General features: G+C 38.5%; 1 protein-coding gene across 1 annotated transcript; it reads left to right on the top strand.

Moving 5' to 3' along the window:
• Positions 1-782: 782 nt before the first annotated feature.
• On the top strand, positions 783-7,779 carry LOC309702790 (Fc receptor-like protein 5). The gene is made up of 9 exons (XM_082527418.1): positions 783-950; positions 1,983-2,249; positions 2,734-3,012; positions 5,215-5,334; positions 6,605-6,664; positions 6,772-6,831; positions 7,160-7,222; positions 7,371-7,433; positions 7,545-7,779. The coding sequence occupies exons 1-9, from the start codon at positions 824-826 to the stop codon at positions 7,550-7,552; spliced, it is 1,047 nt and encodes a 348-aa protein (XP_082383544.1). The 5' UTR covers positions 783-823; the 3' UTR covers positions 7,553-7,779.
• Positions 7,780-9,286: the final 1,507 nt, after the last annotated feature.

Raw genomic sequence — 9,286 nt, forward strand, 5'->3', positions numbered from 1 at the left:
CATCTCTAAGCAGAATATCAAAGACATTCATGCAGATTAATTAGAGGCTGTGAGGTCAAATGTTTGTGCATGTTGGAGGTATTTCCCCTCTTTGTTGGAATCAGTGTTGGGATCATTTCTCAAAAAAAGTAAAGCAAAAAAGTTCTTACACAAAACCAGCACAAAGAGACTTTAAATTGGTCGTCATGGTGATTCTACTGTAGAGGCATGAACAGGTAGAAACGGAGCTGCAGCCTGACTGCTCATCAGTTTCTTACCTGTTGAAATTCATCACTCTGGGTTATTGGCTAGCTTAGTGTTAGCGTACTGTCTGTGCAGGTACTGTGAAGAGCTGAAGTTGTGTTAACAGTTGATCACGTTGTTGTTTCTGTCCTGCAGCAGTCTCCACTTTACCATCGTTCCCATCCTTTGTGCAGTAACAATAAAAGTAATTTCTGCACCACCATTTTCCTCCTTTGATACAAACAGGAATCAGCTGATCGTAGCGAGAGTGCAAGAACCAATAAACAGGATTAATAAGCAAGTGGACTAAACAGTCTAATGTGTCACATGCAGGGAAACTAATTAATCTTTGTGTTTGTAGATAAATTACTCTGTGAATCTTTAAAGTGTGATTAGTGCTGTAAGAAATGTATTCTTTATGATGATTTAATTTTGTGGTTTTGTTTCTTCAACAGCAAGTAAACCCAGAGCCACACTGACAGCACAAAGTTCAGTCATACCAGCAGGGGGCAGTGTGACACTGAGCTGCTCTGTGGAGGGCTCTGCTGGCTGGAAGTTTGACTGGTTCAGACGTGATTCAGTCTCTTCTAAAGCTCAGCTCATGAGAGGAAATGAAGCAAACAGAGTTATTAGTGTCTCACAAGGAGGTCTGTACCACTGCAGAGGAGGGAGAGGAGATCCAGTTTACTACACAGAGGACAGCAGTGACGTCACAGTTACAGAAACTCGTGAGTTTAATTATTTTATTTCTACCACACTAAGAGATCATATAGCTGTGAGTTTATTAACCCTTAGATGACTTTTCTGTTCATTAAGATTACTTGGAAATGTGGGAAAATAGAAACATTTATTTAGTTTTGTTCTTGATTTAAGTCCAAAATTGTGAGACTAAGGACTCACCCTCACAGAGAATGTGTTCTCCAAAAAAACATCAACAAAACGATTCAGACCTTTAAAAAATGTGTTTTAGCTACACAAGTTCAAATTCCAAAGAAAAATGAGACCTTGCAGTGAAATGTTTCAGATTTTGTTTTAATAACAGACAACAAAACAAATGTTTCTGTGTTACAGTGTTGATGTAAATACCAGCCGTACCTGCAGGTGTAAACATGAGACTGTGCTATAACAATGTAAACACTGTATATGAGAGTTGTGTTGGATCTGATTGTTCAGTGTTCAGCATGGTGATGGCTGAGGGATCAAAGCTGTTCCTTAGTTTGTTAGTTCTTGTCTTTATGGCTCTGAAATGTCTGCCTGAAGGTAGACGTTCACACAGTGCATGACCTGGGTGAGATGGATCCTGAAGGGTTTTCTTCGTGTTCCTGAGACTGCGGGAGCTGTGCAGTTCTTCAAGTGAGGGCAAAGGATGGCCGACTATCCTCTGGGTGACCTGTATAACCCTGTGGAGCTATTTCCTCTGTGCTACTGTGCAGCTGTGCTATACAGTTCTTCATGTAGCACAGTATGCTATCAAAAACCAGCTACAGGTCAGGGTGTTTGAAAATATCTCAGTACATCCTGATGAAGCCGTCCTGCCTGTGGCCTGGTTTTGACTGTCTTTGTGCTGATTGTAGCAATTTTACAAAGTGGGATGTGGCCGTGATCAAAAAGAGTTATCAGTGGTCAGACTGGCCCGAGGTGTGGTTTAACCCTGTAGCCTGTTGGAGGTTTATTTTTTTCACTCACGTTACTCTCATGTTTTAAACATCAGAATTTTTATGTTTCTATTTGTCTCTAACTGGATATTTTCCTGTGAACAGTTCCCAGTAAGCCCACTGTGACCCTGCAGCCATCCTGGACTCAGATATACAGCGGTGAGACAGTCACTGTCAGATGTGAGATTCAGGGAGGTGAAGGAGCTCAGTGGACGTATGAATGGAGAGCAGCCAAGTTAAACACACCTCCAACATCCAATGAATACAGAATCATCAGAGCTACTGAGTCTGACAGTGGAGGATACAGCTGCCGGAGCAGAAGGGACTATTTCTTCTCAGAGTGGAGTGATATCATCACACTGACTGTATCATGTAAGATCTTTCATCCAGAGTATCTAAATAAGGAAAAAGCACTTCTTCTTTCTTACAGCTTTATAACTGTCTTTCATGTTGGTCAGTAAAATGTTTAGTTTTTATTCCAGCAACAAAGACCTGAACATCAGCTTTTTATTCACAGTGAAGAGAACAAAACATATGAGAGTAACTTCTCTGCTGTGCAGCTCTAATACATGAAAGATGAAATGCAGAACAAATGCTGGATCTGTCTCAGCTGCTCCACCACATCCACTAAGAAACATTAAATCCACTGATTGTTCCTCATGTGTGTTTTTAACTTAGAAATGCAGCAAATTAAATATGAAAGATTACTGTTGTGTTTGTGTGACAGTTGTACAGTTTGTTGCAGCTTCACCATTAAAGTTATGTCATATTTATTATTTCCATATTTCCACCAAGTTATTTCAACTGGTTTGATTCAGTCATTGACTTTTGTTCTTTTTTCTAAACTGAACTGCAGATAAACCAAAGGCCAAACTGAGAGCTGATAACACAGCTGTTCCAGTAGGGGGCAGTGTGACCCTGACCTGCTTTGTGAACCCATCATCATCATCTGGATGGAAATACTACTGGTACAGAGATGAGAAATCCTCTGAAGCCCTGACCACACAAGATGCAGTTTTCCACTCAAATGGACAAATCAGTGTCTCACAGGAAGGACTCTACAGGTGCAGAGGAGGAAGAGGAAACCCAGTTTACTACACAGAGGACAGCCAGTCAGTCAGGATTGGGAAAACTGGTCAGTTTAACATGAGGTCAGATAAATTCCTGATTAAGGAGGAAGATGAAGAACAAAAGGCATTAACATTTTTGACATTCACGTGTTTTTATTGTACTTTCTTGAACAGTAACAGCCTCAAACTGGCCTGTTGTGACTCTGTATCCAAACTGGTCTGAGATATACAGAGGAGAGACGATCACTGTCAGATGTGAGATCCATGGAAGAGACACTGAGTGGGATTATGAGTGGGAAACAAACAGCAGGATAAAAGCTCCAAATCAAAATGAATACAGGATTAGATCTGCTTCATCATCCAACAGTGGAAACTATCGCTGTAAGGGCAGAATGAAACGTTCACAGCATGAAACAACAGAGTGGAGTGATTCAGTCACACTGACAGTTTCTGACAGTAAGTAGAGTCATAGTTCATTTAACCTGGAAATAGAAACAGTTTGTAAAAATGTGTTTTTATTAGTACATGTTGAGATATTTGACATGTTTAGATAGTCTCACTCTTAAAGTTCATCATAAATATTTGTGAGTCAACATTTTAGTGACATTGAATTCAGAGTTAAGAGACGAAAGATTGAGAGAAAATCTTTGTTGAACAGATGAACCCCGTCCTGTCCTCACTGTGTCTCCATCATGGCTGAGTCCTGGAGCCTCAGTAACTCTGAACTGTGAGGTTGAACATCCGTCTGCAGGATGGAGCTTCTACTGGTATGAAGCTGTTCCTGATCTATCAGAGAAATCCTCCAGTTATGAGCTGCTACCTGATGGCAGTGGGACTGCACAGGACTCCTACATCATTCATGGACAGACACACACAGCAGGATATGTGTGCAGAGCTGGAAGAGGAGACCCAGAGTATCACACTGATCACAGTCGACCAAAGTTTGTCTGGTCTGCAGGTCAGTTTGATTCTGTTTATCCTCTCAATAAACCAATTTTATTTCTTAACTTTTGTTCACCAATTTTTCACCAAAATTCAGCTCATTGAAATTCAATAATGACAATTAAATGTTTGTGTATATTGAATATTTCCAATTCTCTCTCTGATCAAACTGAAATTCTTTGTTTCTTTTTATTATTTTTGCACTTTCATAATGTGACAATATGAAAACAGCGCACATTACATTTTAAATGTTTTCTCTTTGCAATAAGTATTTTTAATTTGGATGTTTAAACTCATTTTATTATTTATGCTTGTTATTTTTTTACATAAGATTTTGATAAACAAAGAATATTTTCACTGTGATATTTTGAATGCTAACATCTGTGAGCTTTGTTGTTTCCAGATGTTCATTCAGCAGCGTCTCTCACAGTGAGTCCTGACAGAGTGCAACACTTCACCTCTGACTCTGTCTCACTGACCTGTGAGGGAAACTTCACTGAGTGGAGAGTGAGGAAGTTCTCTGAGGACGGCCGACTCTCTGACTGTAGGAGAATGACTGGATCCACATGTGACATCAACACATCAAAGTCAGATACTGCAGTGTACTGGTGTGAGTCTGGATCAGGAGAGTTCAGCAGTGCAGTCAACATCACTGTACAGAGTATGTTATTATACATTTACTTCTTGGATTTGAATCATTTAGACATCAAATGTATGTGTGTATGTGTATTTCTCCCATTATTTTTTTTGTGGCATACAGTATTTGTACCGTAGTTTTTAAGTGCACAAGATCAGATTTTGATGATGAAAAACATTTGTACAATCTGTTCTTATTATTGTTTGACAGCTCTTTCTCAAAGTGTGCACCAGCTGATGTGAATGAAACAATTGTGTGTGATTGTGTCACAGATGATGGCAATGGTCCTATCCTGGTGAGTCCTGTTCATCCTGTGACTGAGGGAGCTTCTGTTAGTCTGAGCTGCAGTTTGAGAACACAAAAAATACTTTCCAATGTGTTTTTCTATCACAATGACAAACTTATTCAAAATGATACCCGAGGGGAGCTGAAGATCTCTGCAGTGTCAAAGTCTGATGAAGGTTTCTACAAGTGTCAGTACTCAGGAAGAGAGTCAGCACAGAGCTGGATGTCAGTTAAAGGTGAGCAGGATCAAGACATTTGATGGATTTTGTAGATGAGTTTAATGACTGAGAAGGAACATTAGATTGTCTGATTTAAGTCTCAAAGTCACTTGGCTCTATTTTATAAATGCATTTATTCATAAGATTATAATTTATTAATAATTAATTTCTGTTTTGTGTTACAGTAACCATGTCAGGAGCTGACAGCTCTTCATCTCCTGTGTGGTTGATGGTTGGACTGGTTTGTGGAGTCTCTCTCATTATTATTCTCCTGCTCTTGTTGTATCGCTGCAGACAGTCCAAGTGTAAGAGCCTCTTTTCTATTTTTATTAATATTCATATTACATTAGGAATCTTTCAGGGTTAGTAAACTAAATGAAATTAGAAATTAAACTCAGTACAAATCCAAATTTAAATAAAAGTTGGAAACCACATTTCTACAATTCTTAGGAAAACAAACTATGAGGAAAGATGTGACAAAGCAAAGGAAAACTGAGGCAGTTTATAAAACACATGATAATGAGATGATGAGTAACAGGTGTTAACTAACTAACTAAAGCCTCTTTTCCATTAGTAATTACTCAGATCGACTGGTTTTCCATCACGCTCAAGTACCACCTAATGTGCGTGGTCATCGTCATAGTGACGTGGTCGAGCACCCCATGACTTAATTAGTATTTGTCACAAATGATTCAACAAAGGTGAACATCACGGCGATGATTTACCTGCTGCTCGGTCATCTTTCTATAGACTCGGGGCCACGGTGTTGCTTGTGTAGCCATTTCTGGGTTGCCGGGTTTCAAAAATGGCTTTTTTTTTTTATCAACAAGACGCTCTCGTAACTCATCAATGATGCCACTGACCAGTCAATCGGCATGTACGCTATTGACGTCACATTTTGGGATCACCTCGGATCACTTGGAACTCCGGTTGAGTAAATACTAAAATGGTACTACTGGATCTGATGGAAAACCCTGAAAACCTTGTTTTAGTTACTAATGGAAAACATGTTAACAGAATGACACAAGAAACAGGGGAGAATAAAACAGGAAATGACTGACACTGAGACCTCGAGTAAGTGGTCAGCACTTAAACCGATCTTTATTATCATTATTAATATTGACTCTTCATTCAGTCTCCATTGACAGGAACATTTCTTAGGTTCAGTTTCATCCAAATAACCAACTGACTACATGCACAAAAGATCAGAAACAAACAGGATTTTACAACCTGATTGTATCTTTAACTCGACTGAAAGAATCCACAAATGTTGTTGTTTCATATCAGAACAACACAAACAGTAACACCATGATGGGTTCATGCTCTGAAAATATCTGATAGTCCTGTTGTTGATTTAAACACAACTAATGAAACTCTGCAAAAGGTTTTTCTGTTTTTTCATTTATCTTTGAAAAATGTGTCATGTTGGTTTTCATGTGTGAGGCACTGAAACACTGGTGCAGGACATCATGTGAAAAGCACAGAGCAGCTAGAGATGAAACAGTCTTTTAATTTAAGGAAACTGGCACCATGTCATTGGTTTACAATTGTGTAACTAAAATATGAACATTTCAGCAGATAAACCCCCAGATGTCATTTACTCTAATATTGAACTGGAAAACTTTGGAAATAAGTGTGAGTACACAAAACATATACAATGTAGAAAAAAAGCCTGGAAAGTTTTTGAAAAGTTAAAAAATGTATTAAATGTTTTTCTTTTGTGGATTCGATCATCTTCACAGGGAAGCATCATAAACCAGAGCAGAGTGCTGTTTATGCTAATGTGAAGACAGGAGCTGCAGGTACAGTCACAACAGTCTCATTCAGTGTTTGTACTTGAACGTGTCATCACATCATTATATTGCAGGTAATTATAGGTCAACATGGAGTTTAGTTATTCACTTACTAATCAGTGTTTCAGCTTTACTGAATCACAGCATCCACAGATTCTGACCCAGACCTCAATCACAAAACACACACATGCAAAGCTGAAGTGTCACAGGCAACAAATGATTTTTACTTAGATTTCTTTCACTGTAGTTGTAAAAAGTTTAAATTCATATGTATCCAACATGTTTGTATCATATCTGTGCTGAACAAATGTGTGCTGAGCTCTGACGTCTCTTTTAGAGGACAGTCTGATGTATGCTGAGGTCAAACAGCCCAAAAAAGAAAAAGCCAAGAAAAACAAAGGTGAGCAAAGTCTGCCATCATCTCCAAGGGACAATCCATCAGCTGATTAAAATCTGTCATACTCAATTATCTTTGCATTAGTGGAGACATCCAGTTTCCTCCTGGTTAATGATATTATTGTTCTCAATGATCTTCTCTTCATTCACAGGAAAATCAAGTCCTGCAGCTGATGCAGCAGTTTATTCTGAAGTCACATCAGGAAGCTCTCTCAGTAATTCTGCTGCCATGCAGGCTGATTTATTCTTCACATTATTAAATGTCTTCAGCTCATAATATCTTTACATGTTGGAAATCACTTTGTCTCCTTGTGCTTGTCTTACAGGTCAGTGAGGAGAGCTGTAGCAGCAAAGCCAAGAAGAAGCTTTTTATGAAGCCACTCTTGCTCCTCTGCTGCCCAAATATCAGACATGCTCAGCTTTATGTGCAGTTACAATATTACATCATAATATCAGACATATTGCTCTCTTATTGCATAAAACAAATGCAGGTGTATTCGTGCTCTTTATATTCAGTTATTTGTATAAAGATTTTGTAATAAACCTTGAATGTATCTAACATGTTCCAACAGCAGTGAGAAATATGTGATCTTTAGTATCTGACAGCACAACTTAAAGTCAGTGTTTGCAGTGTTTCACAAGTAAATACTGATATGGGCACCAACAAATACTTTAACTGTGTTTGTCCAAAGATCTCATACATTATATAAATAAGAATTATTTCTTATTAAACGTGCATATATGTATATTATTGTTTCTGATCATTCTGTGCTTTTGTAGTTTGAAGGAGAAATAAAATCTTTTCACATTTGAACATTTTATCTTTGATTTTTGTTTCCTGTATGAGATTATTCACAAAGTAACAAAACAACCACTTAAACAGTTTGTAATGGTGTTGTCATGGAAACCTGAAATAAACAGATGTGAGTATTATTTGCAAAGCGGTCACTAACAGTTCAGAGCATGACAGCAGTCTGCATGTATCTGACACAGAGGACTGAAGTAGAACATTTACAGAGAGAAGCTCTCTGTGTGCTGCTGTCACAGGATGCAGTTAAAGGAAAAGATAACTTGTACATGTGATGAATCTCATATGAAAGATGGAGACAGAACATCACAGAGAACTAAAGCTCTGCATCAACCATGGTCAGCATGACTGAAAGAAGTAGAAGGATTAAACCTTTCCATTATGCTCCCTTTTGATCATTAACTGATCGCTCAAGAATTTAAAAATATGACACAAACACAAACATTTAGTCACAGTAAGGTGGAGGTACAGGTCAGGCTCCTGCTCAGTCAGGTAAACTAAACCAGCTGGGTTGAGCTAGCTCAGTGTTTTCCCCTGAAGTCAGCATGATGGTGATAAACACTGCTGGTCATATGCTCTAACACCTCAGTATGTGCTGTAGATGGTTTTCTCTCTTCACTAGCAATCATGACCTTGTCCTATAAAGTAGGTGAACAACTATAACTACACTGGTGACTGTTTTTCTTTCTTCTATTTTCTTTTTGTCTGAAAGAGAAAACAAAGAGGTCATCAGTGCAACTCTGAGTATCTGTATTTCTATCCTGTAACTGTCAAGATGCAAGTTACTATACATGTGTATGTAAATGCATCAATAACAGTTACCAGGGTGCCGCCTGGTGGCATTACCTGAATATGCTCTGCATTATTTATCTATTCTATTCTCCACATCAGAAAGCCTAGTTATTCTATTTTCAATTCATTGCTACCTCCCCATGCAGGAGACTCTGACAGCACTGAGCAGCTCCTTCAGTGGCAGGCTGCAGCACCCACTGAGTGGGACGGAGAGATTTCGCAGGTCTTTCCTCCCCACTGCTGTCAGACTCCACAACAAAGACTTTTGGAGCTGATCAAACACACACATGTGCATTAAGACTAAGTGCAATACTGTTTTCTGACAAAGTTATATTTTTACTCAGTTGTATATAGCATTTGTATTCTATTTTTATCCTATTATACATTTTATATTATTTTATTCTATTCAATTCTGTACAGTTGTGTACAGTATATTATTCTTATTGTTTTCCAGTGTTCTCTAATTGC

This window comes from Aulonocara stuartgranti (genome assembly GCF_965226115.1).
Source record: "Aulonocara stuartgranti genome assembly, chromosome: 3".
NCBI lineage: Eukaryota > Metazoa > Chordata > Actinopteri > Cichliformes > Cichlidae > Aulonocara > Aulonocara stuartgranti.

What these genes read in the sequence shown, in the direction of transcription:
- LOC309702790 (XM_082527418.1), top strand. Translation starts at nt 824, where the DNA reads ATGAGAGGAAATGAAGCAAACAGAGTTATTAGTGTCTCACAAGGAGGT. An exon ending in CGTCACAGTTACAGAAACTC is followed by an intron (nt 951 to 1,982) that starts GTGAGTTTAATT and finishes TCCTGTGAACAG; the next exon opens with TTCCCAGTAAGCCCACTGTG. An exon ending in AAAAGCCAAGAAAAACAAAG is followed by an intron (nt 7,223 to 7,370) that starts GTGAGCAAAGTC and finishes CTTCATTCACAG; the next exon opens with GAAAATCAAGTCCTGCAGCT.